The sequence below is a fragment of the Gopherus evgoodei genome, chromosome 11 (assembly GCF_007399415.2).
Source record: "Gopherus evgoodei ecotype Sinaloan lineage chromosome 11, rGopEvg1_v1.p, whole genome shotgun sequence".
Classification (NCBI taxonomy): Eukaryota; Metazoa; Chordata; order Testudines; family Testudinidae; genus Gopherus; species Gopherus evgoodei.
Window position 1 is genome coordinate 28,252,704 of NC_044332.1, and position 17,275 is coordinate 28,269,978.

Genomic DNA, 17,275 nt, shown 5'->3' on the forward strand with positions numbered 1-17,275 from the left:
GGCACTAGCAGTAACGATCAGGGACTGACTCCAAATGATAGAAACAAAACGGGTAGGGTTCCACCATACCTTTCGAATCTGAGGAGGGACAGGCAAAGGCACAAAACTGTGGAACGGACCATGAATTTGAGATAGGAACTTTGGTGATTTTTTTTCCCCCAAACGGAAGGGAGAGAAGTACCATGAACACACTGTTGGTAGGCACGGAGAACTCATTCACAAATATTCAATACTCCCAAGGGATTTATATTTCCAAGGCTTACGTTTTTTTTAACTTTTTTTTTATTCAACAGTGATGCATCCTGAAATTTACAAACTTTAATCCTGTGAGTCTTAAACTTTGAAAACGGCTAACTCTAAAATTAATCAACTAGGAATGTTTCTCTAGTTAACCACAAATAAAAAAAATTCTCCCTTGAACAAAACATATGACAGATTTCTGGTGGAACACCAGGTGGTACGCGCACATGTGGGGACAGGAGGTCAAAACAGAGACCATAAAAGTTATATCCTTAATTACAGCACAATATCCCAGGCCTGAAAATGCACTAACACTGATAGAGTAAAGAGCCAACAATCTATGAATTTTTGCATACTTTAATTTTTCACTTTAAAAGAAAATTGACTTTCTATACTTTCAGTTGCAAAAATTTCAATGTGACACACGTGTAAAATAATGAAGTGCTGTTTTCTTGAGTCTCCAGACAACTACAGTGACACAGCTGCTGCTCATAGCTTTGCGCAAATTTTGAGCAGCTGATTGACAATGAATGCTAGAGATTTCCACTTCTGCCCAAAGGAACATAAAGCATCAGTGAAATACATGAGCCTTGTCAATTTCATGCTGCAGCATTTCAAAACCTTGAGCAGCAGTAAAGGCAGACCAGGAGCCATTCAGTAAAACAAAGTTCTATATTAGATCAGACAGATAAGTGGTCCATCTAGTCCAGTATCTTGCCTCCTACGGTGGCTAGTACTATTTGTTTTTAAATAGCTACTATAACAACCCTGGATTTTCTTGTTATCCATGTAGGCACCTAATCCCTTTCTGAACCCCACTAAGCTATTCACCTGTTAGTGTGCAGAGTAAGCGTCACAAGCTGTGTTGTATGAAAAAGTGTCTCTGTATGTTTTTTATTTGCCATCTTCAGTTTCATTAAATGACCCCTTTATCTTATTTTACAAGGAAAAAAAAAGAAAAGTTCACTATCTTTTCAGAAACAGGCAGATAACCTAAAAAACACAGGCTGGTGGGACCAATGAGTAGCTGCACCTCAACCCCACACCAAAGCAGCATGTGAGAGAGGCAGAGCAGTAGACAACTGCTTGCATTTTACAAACACACACACACTCACACACCCCTTTTCTATATTGCACTGTACACAGAGCCAAATTCTATATACACAATACCTAAAACCTTAAATATGTTGGAGCTCAACAAATGTTTATGGAACAGTGAAACAAATTTGTTTTTTAATTTCTCATTTTTTGCTTATTTACGTATATAGAAATATTTAAAGCCAAGTTTGTTATGCTTGGGATGCTTGTGGAATAGATCTATTTTTGAAATCATGCATTAAGGAATTCTCAACTGGAAGCATCCAGCACTAAGCAGTATGGCAAAAAAGTTGTGAAAATTCCAGCACTGACTGCTCAACTGGAAAAAAAAAAAAAAAAAAAAGAGTATTTGGAAACTGGTTATTTATAAATCACTGCATAATTGTCTTGACTTTTGGCCATTGTAAGGCTGTGTCTACACTGCCACTGTCAGTGCTAAAACTTTTGTCTTTCAAGGGTGTGAAAAAACAGCCCTCTGAACAACAAAAGTTGTAGCACTGAAAAGCGCCAGTATAGACAGCACTTTATTGCTGGGAGATGCATTCCTGGCAATAAAGCTACCATAATTGTTATGGGTGGGAATTTTTTTTTTTTAAATCACCGGGAGAGCTCTCCCCTGGCAATAAAGCATGTCAATGAGAATGATTTTTAAAATGTGGCTTGTGATTTTTTGGCCTGCCTGTGATCAATCAGCATTTTTTATGTGATATCAAAGTAATTAGACATTTTATTATTTACAATTTGCACTAGTAAGTAGCAGTGCATTGATATAGGTTATACAAGAGAAGACTGTAAAATAATATAACTACTTTGGAATTAATCTACAGACAAGAATGGATAAGAATTCAAATTAGGGAGTTAGGATGGTGCCCTTTCTACATCTGTAACCATACAGCATGTGTTTCTCTCACTGAAATATTATCTTGAAATTAAAGGTCAATAATTCTATGAACTGAACTTAGAACCATCCTGGAAATTTAACTGATAAGAACCAATACAACTTAGATAATGTTTTCACCCCTCTATTTACAATCATTCATGAAACTATATCCAAATGGCAAACTTTGCCATGAACAAAATATACTATGGATACACATGATGTGCACAGGAATTATAGAACTTTAATATAGCACAAATTTCATATGCCCAGTACTGGGGATGACCTGCCCGCATATAAGCCAAAGCCTGGGGACAAAGAGAGAAGCAACACATAAAAAACTCTGAAAGGCAGAAGGGTAAAGCAGGAAGAAAGCTTATTTTCTCTTCCAGGAGGTAGAAGGGGGTTGAGCTTAACATTTACAAGACCAATGCTAGCTAAAGGCTGATATGAAAGGGCCCTTCAGATAGACATTTTAGCATCTTTTCCTTTCCCAACAGTCAGAGTATTTGTGACGTGCCCAACTTAGTTTTTAAATGAATGTATTGTTCCCTAGACCTTAATAATGGAATTCATACTCCTTTGTGTTTTGCACCCTTTTCTAGCTAATAAGTTTAGCCCAGTGAGTGATAAATTTTAAGCCCTCTCAGATATTAAAATGAGCTTAATGAAATCAGCTTTTGGCTGCTGTCTGTCATCACTTCCCCACCCTCTTACAACCATGAGACCAAGACATAAAATTGGATCAATCCACCTAGCTACTCCTCCTGCCTCATGCCATGGGAATCAATATAAACATCTATAATGCACATGCTACCTCTATTAATTATAGGTTGGAGATCAGAGAATCTAATGGATAACTGTTAAAAATCACCAGATGTAACACTGTAATTGAGGACACCATTATAAGACTGCCAATACTGTACTAGATAGTATTGAGGTTACCTTTCATAATTAGTACAACAGGTATATAACTTTACCTCTAATACTTCTGTTTGCACTAAATACCATTCTAACAAAAAAAACACTAGTACACAGGTCTTATCTGAACTGAAATGTACATATTACCTGCTCAACAGCATGCGGTTATTTTGACAGAAAGATATCAAGTCTCTTCAAGCAGTCAATACGTTCAAGACTATTACTGGTTGCCAGTTTACAGCAGCAACTATTTCCCCAGGCTCCCTATCCTGACATTCCCCTGCTCCCCATGTGGATTACAGCAGATAATTTAGAGGCCACAAAAAATGGCATGTTCATAATCTGCTGAATCCTGCTGAAATTTGCTGATGCAATGCACTGCACTTCAGTATAGAAAGATCCATTAGGAATATCTTATTTTAATATTAGCGTTAAATACATTTACATCAGACATTGGGAACAGAGCCCTGTACCAGAACTATTTTGAGATTTTTGACCTGCTACGGATGTACACTGCAATATTTCTTTCGGCGCGGCTGCAGCATGTATCTGCTTTCGCCCTTGAGGGAGAGAGAGAGATACGCACAGGAGTCAATACACACAGGAGATGGCAGAAATATTTTAGTGCATTTTGTTTTATTCTCCGCCAGGGCCGCGAGGGATGACCCCGCTCTGCTCCGCGGGCAGGGATGGACCATCCATCGGCAGCCTCTCCCCGCGTGGCGAGCGCCCCAGCACCGCCCCCCGCCCCGGGCCGCCAGCCTCCGCCTCCCGCCGCCGCTTCCTGCCCCGGGCCCCCGAGACTCACTTGTCCCCCCCGCCTCCGGCTAGCTCCTGGCCGCCGTTATGGCTGTTGCTGTTGCCGCTCTCGGCGGGCGGCGCCCTGGCGGACAGCGGCGGCCCCTTGCCGGGCTCCTGCACGGCCCCCTCCGAGCGGGTGCAGACGCTGCGGGCGGGGGGCGGGGGCGGCAGCAGCAGCCCCGGCCGGGGGGTGGGGAGCGAGCCGGTGCCCCAGGCGGCCGCAGCGAAAGGGGCTGGCGGGCGCCTGAGCGCGGAGCCTCCGGCCCCAGCGGGCTGGCTGAGCCGCAGCAGCTCCCTGAACAGCGCAGAGCTCCAGAGCCGCATCCTGCCGCGCCGCTTCCCTCCGCCGAGTGCTGCGCTCCAGCCCCGCCGCGCCGGCTAGCCAGCTTGGAGGGGGCGCTCCCGCCCCCGGCCTGTTGGCCACCGCCCCTAGCTGTCAGGCGCTTTGCCAGCCTATTGGTCACAGGAGACGCCACTCAGGATCGCCCCGCCCACGCCGAGCCCAGACCGGAAACTGTGGCGCACTTGGCCTCTGAGGCTGTCGCGTTGAAGTCAACGGCAGAGCCCGGGGGCAGGCAGGGAGGGGCTGGCCCAGCTTGGGGAGGGTGCGGCGGGAGCGTGGCGGGAACTAAGAGCCAGCCCGGGGCTGCCGGGCACGGGGCGGGTAGTGCCCCAGGGCCAGCGGCGCTGCAGACGGAGGAGAGCTGCCGCTGCGGGCGGGAGGGTCTCGGCCCCATGCCCGGCCAGGTCGCCACGTAGGCGAGAGCTCTGCGGCTGAGCCGAGCCAAGCCGCCCCTGTGCCTAGGCTCGCCCCGTGGTGAGCGCTACAGCACCGTCCATGCCGCCGTCTGAGGGGGCGGCCTCCGCAAACAGCTGGCGGCGAGCTGAGCGCCTCTCCTCTGCGAACACACCCGTAAAGCCTCGGGCGGCAGCGGCCCTGGAGCACTTTCTTGAAGGGCCGGAGCTGGAATGATCGCGGCAGCGCGCGGGGATCGGAGCTGCAGCAGGCTTTTCCTAGCAAAACCTTTGCCAGCTAAATCCGCCGCCTTTTCCCACGCGCTGTAAAAGCGCTCAGCGTAGGAAAGTTTGCAGTAAGAGAGGGGAAAGGTTTCCACTGTAAACCGAAGAGGAAATAAAAAGAGTTAATGGCTTCATGAGAAATAACATTGATTCCAGCACTTTCTATTCCCGTTTCGTTTACGATGGGTTAGAAATCGAAACCACACTTGGTCTGAGCCAAGCCCGAGCTAGAAGCTTCTCTATGCTAGAAGTTGCATGGAGTTACGTAATGTCACATGGAAGTTACCATGGGTACAAATAACTTCCATAAAATATCAACTGTACTGCCCCCTAATGGAGGAGAGAAGACAAAATAGTTGGCAAATGGATTGTACTAGAACAACATATTGAGTGCCTCTGGGCTAATTCTTTGTCAACTGCCTAATTTAATTATTCAGTTAGGTTTCGGTGCTTTTCAGTAAGCCTTTTTCTAGATAGTTACTATAATTAATCATATACATAATACAGGAATTTCTGTGAAAATATGGAGATTGATTAAAATGAAAATAGTGCAGGAAGTGGTTAATAAGCCACTTTGAGCAGCTATAGACTCAGTGGTAAAGTACTTTGCATCTCTAGAGGCATATGTTTGGTCTGTCATCCTAAAAATCTATTCTATTTGAAGCAAAACTTTTATTCTCCTGCATGCTAAACCAGCTCTGAATTCATTTATAATAGTAAATGGGTTATAATAGAAGTTATACTTTTTCTAAATGTATGGACATAAAAATCCAGATTCAGATGTGGTACAAGCAGATGTAATTACACAAGTCACCAGGTGTTTATTTAAACCCAAATGTCTTAAATATACCAGACACTGCAGGGTGGAAGTATCAGTAAATAGCAATACAAAAAGAGCATGTAGACCAGGGATGGGCAAACTTTTTGGCTCAAGGGCCGCATCTGGGTGAGGAAATTGCATGAATGTAGGACTGGGACAGGGAGTTGGGGTGCAGGAGGGGGCTCAGGGCAGGGAGTTGGGGTGGAGCAGGGGCTCGGCAGGGGGTTGGGATGCGGGAGTGTGGCAGGGGCTCAGGGCAGGGGTTTGGGGTGCAGAAGGGGGCTCAGGGTGCAGGGAGTGTGGGGTGTGGCAGGGGATTGGGGTGCAGGGTGCAGAAGGGGTTCACGGCACGGGCTCCGGGCCGGTGCAGCTTACCTGGAGCAGTTCTGGGGTGGCAGCAGGGCTAACGCAGGCTCCCTGCCTGCCTTGGACCCCTGCCTCTCCCGAAAGCAGCCAGCACCACCTCCCTGCAGCCCCTCGGGAAGGAGGGGCAGAGGGCTTTGCGCATTTCCCTCGCCGAAGCTCCCATTAGCTGCAGTTCCCCGTTCCCAACCAATGGAAACTGTGGGAGGCAGTGCCTGCAGGCAAGGGCAGCACACGGCCTTCTGTCCCACCAGGGGTCGCGGTGCCGGCTGCTTCCAGGAGTGGTGTGGGGCTGGCACAGGCCATAGTTTGCCCACCTCAATGTACTTAGTTAAGTTTGCTGTGAAGGCCAAGACCATAAGAGGGTTCAAAAAAGAACTAGATAAATTCATGGAGGATAAATCCATATTATGGCTATTAGCCAGGCTGGGCAGGGATGGTGTCCCTAGCCTCTGTTTGCCAGAAGCTGGGAATGGGCAACAGGATGTATCACTTGATGATTTCTTGTTCTGTTCATCCCTCTGAAGCTCCTGTCATTGGCCACTTTCGGAAGACAGGATACTGGGCTAGATGGACCTATGGACAGTATGGCTGGTCTTATTTTATATTCTGATGTTCTTAAATACAGTATTTTGTTTATTTGAATCTATGAAATATGAGTCCAGGATTACTCTGTGTGGGAATCTGACGCCTGTTATGAAACAACTAACCACGGGTAGTGAGCTCTTTATGTTCAGAATATCACCAGGTTCAATCAGCATGGGGAGTTGCAGTCTGTTACCATCCAATTTCTTAAATTGTCAGCGATTTTCAGCTGCTTCTTTTTTTAAACTCAGATGCCTTTATGAAATACTCCTGCAACAGCATGGGCTTTCAGCTACAAATGAATATGTATTTTTCAGAAACTACTGAGTGAGAGAAAAATACAACTTCCCAATGTCTGTCGATTTCAAACCAAAATTCAACCCAAAGCAATCTGGATTTGGTGATGAGACTGTTGTTCAGAGGCCTATATGCTAAGTTGTCCAAGGTATCAAATGTCCAGCTCAGACTACTGTATAGAATTGTTTAGGGAAAGGTACAAAAGGGAGCCAGACTGAGTTAAAGCTAACAAAAAGGTCTAGTGATAATGCCCAAGGACTGTGTTGATATCATGAATAGTAAGCAAAAGGAGAAAGTAATAGAAAATTAATGGTGGGTCAGAAATTAGGTCTAATTAATAGGCAAAATAATCACAGAATGTACTATTCTAGCTATCACCCCCTTTTGGGGGACCTTAAAAGACTCTTTGGAAGGGAAACAAACCACCAGAGGATATATGAATTTAAAGAAGCCCATCATGGCTGTAACACCACAATCCATCTTGACAGCAGTAGACCTTCAGTGTCCTGACCAGCCCCGAAACAAGGACAGGAACAAATAATATCACCACCTCCACCGGCTTCAGCTAAGTACTGCACAATACTTAAAATGTAAGAATTGCATTCCTTTTGTCACCTCCTCCCTTATGTGTCCTTTCCCTTCCCCATCTTATTTTTTATCTTTCTCATTTTGCCTTTTGTTTAATAAGAGTCTGGCTTAGCTAACCCCAACTGCATGTTTTCTAAGAGTATGTCTACACTCATAATTAGGTCAATTTGATAGACGTCGATATTTATAAATCTATTTTATACAGTTGATTGTGTATGGCCCCACTAAGCGCCTTAAGTTGGCGGAGTGCGTCTTCAATACTATGGCTAGCATTGACTCACGGAGCAGTGCACTGTGGTAGCTATCCCACAGTTCCTGCAGTCTCCGCTGCCCATTGGAATTCTGAGTTAAGCTCCCAATGCCTGATGTACCCAAAACCACCCGCGACAGTGTTTTTGCTCCATGTCACTCTCCCCTCCCTCTCTCCATGAAAGCAATGGCAGACAATCGTTTCACACTTTGTTTCCTGGGTAACCCATGCAGACGCTGTAGCACAGCAAGCATGGAGCCTGCTCAGCTCACTGCTGCTGTTTTGAGCATAGTAAACACCTCGTGCATTATCCTGTAGTATGTGCAGAACCTGGCTAAGAGACGGCAGCACGAGGAGAATTGTGAGGAGGATATCGACACAGACGTTCCTGGAAAGCATGGGCTGTGGCAATTGGGATATCATGGCAGCAGTGGGACTGGTTGATACAGTAGAACGCCAATTCTGGGCCCGGCAAACAAGCACAGACTGGTGGGACCACATAGTGTTGCAGGTATGGGATGATTCACAGTGGGTGCAAAACTTTCACTTGCATCAGGCCATTTTCCTTTAACTTTGTGAGTTGCTTTCCCCAGCCCTGAAGTGCAGGAATACCAAGATGAGAGCTGCACTGACAGTTGAGAAGCAAGTGGTGATAGCCCTGTGGAAGCTTGCAACCAGGGCTTTGGAGCGGAGCCTGGAGCAGAAGCCTGGAGCAGCTCCGGAGCAGTGGAGCTGCAGCTTTTTGCCTGGAGCTGGAGCGGAGCCAGAGCACAGCTCCAGTGCCCTGCTTGCAACACCTGATTGCTACCTGTCAGTCGGGAATTAATTTGGAGTGGGCAAATCTAGTGTGGGGGCTGCTGTGATCCAAGCAGCCAATGCAATCACTGACCTTCTGTTATCAAGGGTAGTGACTCTGGGAAATGTGCAGGTCATACTGGATGGCTTTGCTGCAATGGGTTTCCCTAACTGTGGTGGGGCGATAGTGGAATGCATATCCCTATCTTGGCACCGGACCACCTTGCCAACCAGTACATAAATTGCAAGGGGTGCTTCTCAATGGTGCTGCAAGCACTGGTGGATCACAAGGGATGTTTCACCGATGTCAATGTGGAATGGCCAGGACAGGTGCATGACACTCGCACCTTTAGGAACTCCGGGCTGTTCGAGCAGCTGCAAGAAGGGACTTATTTCCCAGACCGGAAAATTACCATTGGGGAAGTAGAAATGCCAATAGTTATCCTTGGGGACCCAGCCTAATCCTTGCGCCCATGGCTCATGAATCCATACACAGGCAGCCTGGATAGTAGTAAAGAGCAGTTCAACTATAGGCTGAACAAGTGCAGAATGGTGGTGGAGTGTGCCTTTGGATGTTTAAAAGCTCGCTAGCGCAGTTTGCTGACTAGGTTAGACCTCAGTGCAACCAACATTCCCATTGTAATTGCTGCTTGCTCCATAATATCTGAAAGATTAAGGGGGAGACATTTACGGCGGGGTGGGAGGTTGAGGCAAATTGCCTGGTGACTGATTTTGAGCAGCCAGACACCAGGGCGATTAGAAGAGCGCAGCTAGGCGCGCTGTGCATCAGAGAGGCTTTGAAAACCAGTTTCATGATTGGCCAGGCCACACTGTGACAGTTGTGTGTGTTTTTCCTTGATGCAAACCTGCCCCCTTTGTTGATTTTAATTTCCTGTAAGCCAGCCACCCTTCCGACCTTTGATCACAGCTGGCAAAAGAAATAAAGTAACTATTGTTTTGAAACCATGCATTCTTTCTTTATTAATTTAAAAAAAAAAGAGATAACTGACAAGGTAGCCCGGGTGGGGTGGGGTGGGGTGGGGGAGTAGGGAAGGATAAGGCCACATTACTTATTGTAACCACACTACAAATCAAAACTGTTTGAATAACAGCCTTCTGTTGCTTGGGCCATCCTCTGGAGTGGAGTGGCTGAGTGCCCAGAGCCTCCCCTCCCCGTGTTCTTGGGCATCTGGGTGAGGAGGATATGGAACTTGGGGAGGAGGACAGGCAGTTATACAGTGGATGCGGGGGGTGGGATGGTCTGTGCTCTTGGCTTTCCTGCAGCTCCACCAGATGCCTGAGCATGTCGGTTTGCTCCCCCATTAGCCTCAGCATTGCATCGTGCTCTGTTAATGCTTTCCTGGACTCTGCCACTGAATGCCTCCATGCATTCAGCTGTGCTCTATCAGTGTGGGAGGATTGCATGAACTCGAAAAACATAACACCACGAGTGGGTTTTTTTCACCTTCTAATCTGCAATAACCTCAGGGATGGAGATGATAGGGGGAGCATAGAAACATTTGCACCTGCGGGGGGATAAAAAGGGAGAGTAAAATTTAAGATGATACATTTCTGAGGACAAAAGGAGACTTTTACAGTGAAGCAAGCAATTCACAGCAGACATCACATGTGCTTTAGGTACAAGGTCGCATTTTGCCTTTTATATTGAGCACCTGCTGTTATGGTGACACCTCACACATGGCTGGGCAACAGAATTTGGTTTCCAGGCAGCCATGATAAGCCAATGGGTACACGGAGTTGGCTTCTTATGCCTTGATAACGTGGGAATGGTTCCAAACTGCAGCGCCCTCCTTTCCCATAGCAAGCAATGCTGGTTGGGTTTCACATTTAAAAGGAGGGGCTGCGGTTTTCGGGTGGATGTGCAGCACACACCTTCCCCCACCCCATCATGTGACTATTCTCTGGGATGATCCCTTCACCCCTCCCCCCACCACGTGGCTATTCTCTGGGATGATCCCTTTTAGTCAAGCACAAACAGCCCAGCATGAATGGGGTCCTTTTACTGTTCCCTTACAAAAATTCCCCTATTTCAACCAGGTGACCTTGAATGATATCACTCACCTGAGGCTAACACAGAAAGATATAAACCGAATGTTGCTTGAATGCGACCAAAACCCAGAACCATTCACTACCATGCTTTGTGCTGCAATGATTCCAGACTACTTGCTACTGGCTTAGCATGGTAAAGCGTCCTACCGTGGAGGACGAAATAAGGCAGTTCTCCCCAGAGACCTTCTGCAAAGGCTTTCAGAGTACCTCCAGGAGAGCTTCATGGAGATGTCCCTGGAGGATTCCCGCTCCATCTCCAGACACGTTAACAGACTTTTCCAGCAGCAGTACTGGCTGCAAATGCATCCCAAGTCTTCAGGGCAACTCAAACATTAAACACTATTGCTTTTAAACCCTGTACTGTAGTTACAAATGTGCACTCACCAGAGGGGCCTTCTCCAGCTTCAGGGTCAGAGATCCCACCTTGGGAAGGTACTGGCTCCAGGGTGATGAAAAGGTCCTGGCTGCCAAGAAGAACGGATTCACCACTTGCCTGCTATGCATTCTCCTCCTTCTCTTCCTCATTCACAAAATCCTCCTCCCTGTTGTGTGATACTCCCCCCTTGCAGGTGTCCACGGACAGTGGTGGGGTAGTAGTAGGGTAGCCCCCTAGAATACTGTGAAGCTGATCATAGAAGCGGCATGTATGGGGCACTGAAGCATCAAAAATCTTTCTGTTGTTTAAACCATTCTCACTATAGGCAAGATATGTCTCAGAAAGTGAGGCATTATACTCTTTTGCATTCTCTCGACAGGATCTCCCACTTCAAGGTCGCAGTGATGGATAACATTTCCAGTATGTGCATTTGATCACTAAATGTATATACGATCCTATAGACACTGACAAAATTCCCCATTGATTTCTCTTGTCAAGGTGACATCTCTTCGTGGCAGCTGCACTCTTTTGCCAACCAGCTGCTGAACAGCAAATGAGAATGAAAGACTTGTCTACATCATCACTTCTTTCACCATGTGTGTGAAAGAAAGGGAGATGTTGCAGCATAATATAGTTTGGAATAGGTTCTCCCAGAAACATTTAATCATTCCTCTGAATACTGTTCAGATCTTAGAATCTGAAGACTGTGGGAAAGAAACATACCATACAACAGCTATACTAAAGGTAAAGGTATTCTCACCTCATCTACATTATGAAGTCTTGCACATAATCTTGCCCCCTCATCTCTGGTTTCATTTTCCCCTAGTCTTCCTACTACTACTTATGCTCTTCCCAATCTTCCCACCTTATTCCTTCCCTTATTTCCTTCTACTATCAGCTTTGTGCCCTTCCTCTACATCTTGTACTTGGAACAGTCCTCCTACCTCATCTACCAATTATCCTCTATTTTCACCATCAAATTTCTTAAAATTCACTTGAAATCCCTGCTTCCTTTTTTTCAGCATTAAAAATCCCCCTGATCTCTTCTTTCTCTGTGTGTTTTCCTGTATTTGTCTTACTTGGAGTCTAAGCTCACGAGAGCAGAGAATGAAAGTTCCTCTGTGCCCTTTTGTAAACATTCAGTGTAAATGTACAAGTCAGTAACAATACACTTCATAAAATTTCAAGTTTCAGATTCACATAGCACCAGGCAGTAGAGACTCTCTTCCCACTTCAGGTGCCTTACCCAAGACTACATACTTCTCTTCAGGCCATCACTACTTGCTCTTACTATATTAAATGCAAGAGGGTTCACGTACAGTCATGGATACACTAAAGGCCCTTAGTTTAAATTTTTAAGAAATATATTTCACAGCGGACCATCAGAAGTATAGCAAGATCACCAACAAAGATATGAAGGTTTGCATGTAAAACTTCTATAATGAAACTGGTTTCTTATTCAGATTTGTGGGGTTTTTTTTGTCTTGTCAAGCACAACAGGTGCTAGCACAGTGGTTCTTAAACTTTTGTACTGGTGACCCCTTTCAAATAGCAAGCCTCTGAGTGTGACCCTCCCCTTTTAAATTAAAAACACATTTTTATGTATTTAACACCATTATAAATGCTGGATGCAAAGTGGGATTTGGGGTGGAGGCTGACAGTTCATGAACCCTCCCATGTAATAACCTCACGACCCCCTGAGGGGTTCCAACCCCCAATTTGAGAACCCCTGTGCTAGCACAATGTAAATGTGAAACCACCATTTACTAATATTTTAAATAAAAACCCCAAACACACACAACTCTAGGCCACTGTCATGAAAAAGCATGATATATGATGGCTTTTAGAAATAGCAAAAGGTGATGGTCATAGGATCATAAAAATGTAGGGCTGGAAGGGACCTTAAAAGGTCATCTAGTCCAGCCCCCTGCACTGAGGCAGGACCATAACTAGACGATCCTGACATGTTTGTTTAATGTGTTATTAAAAACCTCCAGTGAGGGGTTCCATAACCTCCCTTAAAAGCCTATAGTCCTTATAGTTAGAATTTTTCCCTAAGATTACTTCTTGTCTTATCTTCAGTGGATATGGAGAACAACTAATCACAGTCCTCTTTGTAATGGCCCTTAACATATCACTGTGACACTCCCTGTGATCTGCTAGGTAACTCCAATCCTTGACTTTGGGAACCAGCCTTATCTTGCTCTGCTGTGAGAACCCTCACTTCTGGGCTGTTCATGCACAGCCTCTGGCATGTAAGCTGCTCCCAGCTACGTACAACCGAATGACACTAGCCAATACCTCCAGTCTCAGACACAACCCTAGGAATCTCTGTCTGGCAGTGTCCAGTTATGCCTGCTGGATGCTGCAAGCTTATATGAGTTCGTTAATTTAACGAAGAAATTGATATGTACCAGGCTTGTTATCCCAAGGAGAGTCTCTGACACACTTCAAACCAAATGCACGACTTCAGGTAGAATAAACAAACAGATTTATTTAACTACAAAGATAAATTTTAAGTGATTATAAGTCAAAGCGTAACAGGGAGGGATAGCTCAGTGATCTGAGCACTGGCCTACTAAACCCAGAGTTGCGAGTTCAATCCTTGAGGGGACCATTTAGGGATCTGGGGCAAAAATCTGTCTAGGGATTGGTCCTGCTTTGAGCAGGGGATTGGACTAGATGACTTCCTGAGGTCCCTTCCAACCCTGATATTCTATGAAGTTGGATTTGGTCAAATGAAATAAAAGCAAAACACATTCTAAACTGATTTTAACGCTTTCAGTGCTCTTACAAACTTAGATGCTTCTCACCACAGGCTGGCTGGTTGCTCTTCAGCCAGGCTCTCCCCTTTGATCAGCGCTTCAGTTGCTTGGTGTGGTGGGAGAGAGAGCAGGGCAAATGTCTCTCCCTTTTATCATGTCCTTTTTCCCCTCTTGGCTTTGCTTCCCCACCGCCCCTTCAGAATCAGGTGAGCTTTAACTCATTGCAGTCCCAAGGAAGGGGGTTGACTCACTCGAAAGTCTAACAGATCCTTTTGTTGCTGCCTAGGCTAGCGTCTTTTGTTCCTGTGAGGCTGGGCTGAGTTTGTCCCATATATGCCCTGACAGTTTGTCTACCTTTCTGCTCTCGGAGAGTTTTTGCCTAGGCTTATTTTAAGCCATGAAGATACATTTTCAGCCTCATAACTACACACATGAAATTATAACCTATAACATTAACATCACTGTAACAACAATGCTCAGTGCATCATGAACCTTCCAAAGACACCCGCCATGACAAACTGTACCTTGGGGGAACACCCAGCACCCCCATGTTCATCCTTGTAAAACGATTGTGTGGTATCCAGTGCAAAGTTTGTCATGTCAGGTGTCTTTGGAAGGCTCATGACAAATTTATGATCCACTATCACTACTAGATCCTTTTTAGCAGCACTGTTGCCTAGCCAGTTGTTCCTCATTTTGTAGTTGTGCATTTGACTTTTCTTCCTTAAGTGTCGGTGTTACACTTACTTGTCTTTATTTAATTTCACCTTATTGATTTCAAACCAATTCTCCAATTTGTCAAACTTGTTTTGAACTCTCCTCCTCTCCTCCAAAGTGTGTGCAGTCCCTCCCATCTTAGTGTCCTCCACAAATGTTATAAGCATACTCTTCATTCCATTTTCCAAGTCATTAATGAAAATATTGACTAGTACCAGACCCAAGACAGACCCCTATGGGACATCACTAGATAAGTCTCCCCAGTTTGACAGCGAATCATTGAAAAGTACTCTTGAGTATGGTCCTTCAACCACTTTTGCACCCAATGGATCCTAAGAATTCACCAGTGCCAACTGGCAAAGGGTTCACTGTTCCATCAGCATCTCCTATGAGGCCCAACAAACTCATTACACCGAACATATTGCTGTCAGCATTTATCTATAAAAAATGTCATGTGAGGTATCAGCTGAAAGCTGCTGACACACTGGTCATTAACATCACTGTGAAGTGCATGTATTAACACTATATAAGGAATTATGTATACCTACCAATATTAGGCTTTAAAGTCTGTAACCAAACAAAAGGAGAAACAGGTTTCTTCCAGACCAGAAGGACTCTGTCGCACATAGATTAAGCAGTGTGAAACAAGAAAAATGGGAGCTACATTTGCATGTAAAATTGAAACAGGTTGATGGGGGGATGGGAACTCAACATGGTGCCAACACAGTGGGAGCAAAATAACAGGAACGCATTTCAAAGGACAACAAGGAAATCACCCCGTTATCCATTTCACTGAGGAACAATGTTGGTGGAAAGGAGTGATTCATGAAAGAATGGATCCTGCAGCTCTGCAGAAAGACTCTGAGGGAGAGGAACTGGTAAGGGCTGTACTCTACTAAGTCTTACAGTTTGGCTACACTTGCAGGTGTGCAGTGCTGGGAGTTAAAGCTGTCTTCATACAGCTGTGTAGGGAAAGCGCTGCAGTGTGGCCACACTGACAGCTACCAGTGCTGCAGTGTGGCCACATTTGCAGCATTTGCAGCGGTGTTGGGAGTGGTGCATTATTGGCAGCTATCCCACAGAGCACCTCTTCCCATTCTGGCACCATGGATTGTGGGAAGGGGGCGGAGGGGGCGGGTCATTCTGCTTCCTGTCCCAACGTCCCATGATGCATCGCTTCACATCCCAGCAATCCCTGTTTTTCCTTCCACGTTTGGCACCATCTTGCCTCTTTCAACGGTTTCTGTGCAGCGCAATTTCTGTGGGAAATGGAGCCCGAACTGCTGAGGAGTATGCTGACGAGTCTCGCCAGCACATCACGTTTGGCAGTTGAGCTATTCCTTAAGATCCAAAGTGACAGTGAGGAGTCCGACAATGATAGCGAGTCACGTAATGCGTACTACACGAAACTGCTTGTGGCATTCACGACATGCTCAGCACCGTGGAACGCCGCTTTGGGGCTCAGGAAACAAGCACTGAGTGATGGGATCACATCGTCATGGAAGTCTGGGATGATGAGTAGTGGCTGCAGAACTTTTGGATGAGAAAAGCCACTTTCATGGGACTGTGTGTTGAGCTCGCCCCCACCCTGCGGTGTAAGGACATGAGATTGAGAGCTGCCCTGCCGGTGGAGAAGTGGGTGGCTATTGCAATCTGGAAGCTGGCAACGCCAGACAGCTACCAATCAGTCACGAACCAGTTTGGAGTGGGAAAGTCAACCATTGGAATCATGTTGATGCAAGTTTGCAGGGCCATTAATCACATCCTGCTAAGAAGAACCGTGACTCTGGGGAACGTGCAGGACATTGTGGATGGCTTTGCCAAAATGGGTTTCCCTAACTGTGGAGGGGCGATAGATGGGACGCATATTCCTATTCTGGCACCACCCCACCTAGCATCCGAGTACGTTAATTGGAAGGGGTATTTCTCCATGGTTCTCTAGGCGCTTGTGGATCAGCGTGGGCGTTTCATTGACATTAACACAGGCTGGCCCGGAAAGGTGCATGATGCATGCACATTTCGGAACACTGGCCTGTTCAGGAAGATGCAGGCTGGGACTTTTTTCCCAGACCCGAAGATCACAGTAGGGGACGTCAAAATGCCCATTGTGATCCTTGAAGACTCCGCTTACCCATTAATGCCTTGGCTCATGAAACCGTACACAGGGAGCCTTGACAGCAGCAAGGAACTGTTCAACTACAGGCTGAGCCAGTGCCGAATGACTGTGGAGTGTGCTTTTGGCCGTTTATAGGGGCACTGGCGATCTCTGTATGGGAAACTGGACTTGGGGGAAAGCAGCATCCCCACGGTTATATCTGCGTGCTGTACCCTCCATAACATTTGTGAAGGGAATGGTGAAAGATTCAGTCAGGCATGGACCTATGAAGTTCAATGCCTGGATGCTGAATTTGGACAGCCAGAAAGCAGGGCTACTAGAGAGGCCCAGCACAGGGCTGCAAGGATTAGGGATGCCTTGAGGGAGGAATTTGAGGCTGAAAACCAACAATAATGTTTGGTGCCTCGCATGGGAGTGAAGTGAAGTGGTTACAATGTTAGTAGGAATCTGTGTTTGCTAAGCTGATTTGCAGTGCCTGTTTCTTTCCTGGGCTAAGGTATCTTTGACTTTCTGCAATAACAAAGACTGTTTTCAAAGCCAAGAATTCATTTATTGAAAAGAAAATTACTTTATTCA

General features: G+C 46.0%; 1 protein-coding gene across 3 annotated transcripts in view; it reads right to left on the reverse strand.

Moving 5' to 3' along the window:
• The window catches only part of GLS (glutaminase), a 123,500-nt gene extending 118,077 nt beyond the window's left edge, over positions 1–5,423 (reverse strand). Inside the window, exons 1-2 of one of the 3 annotated variants that reach the window (XM_030579649.1) lie at positions 3,945–5,423; positions 3,634–3,696 (exon numbers count right to left, since the gene is read on the reverse strand). In XM_030579649.1, the coding sequence (XP_030435509.1) occupies positions 3,634–3,696; positions 3,945–4,261 (380 nt within the window). In that variant the 5' untranslated portion in view covers positions 4,262–5,423. The remainder of the gene's footprint in view (positions 1–3,633; positions 3,697–3,944) is intronic. The other 2 variants (XM_030579652.1, XM_030579651.1) reach the window with 2 other exon arrangements.
• Positions 5,424–17,275: the final 11,852 nt, after the last annotated feature.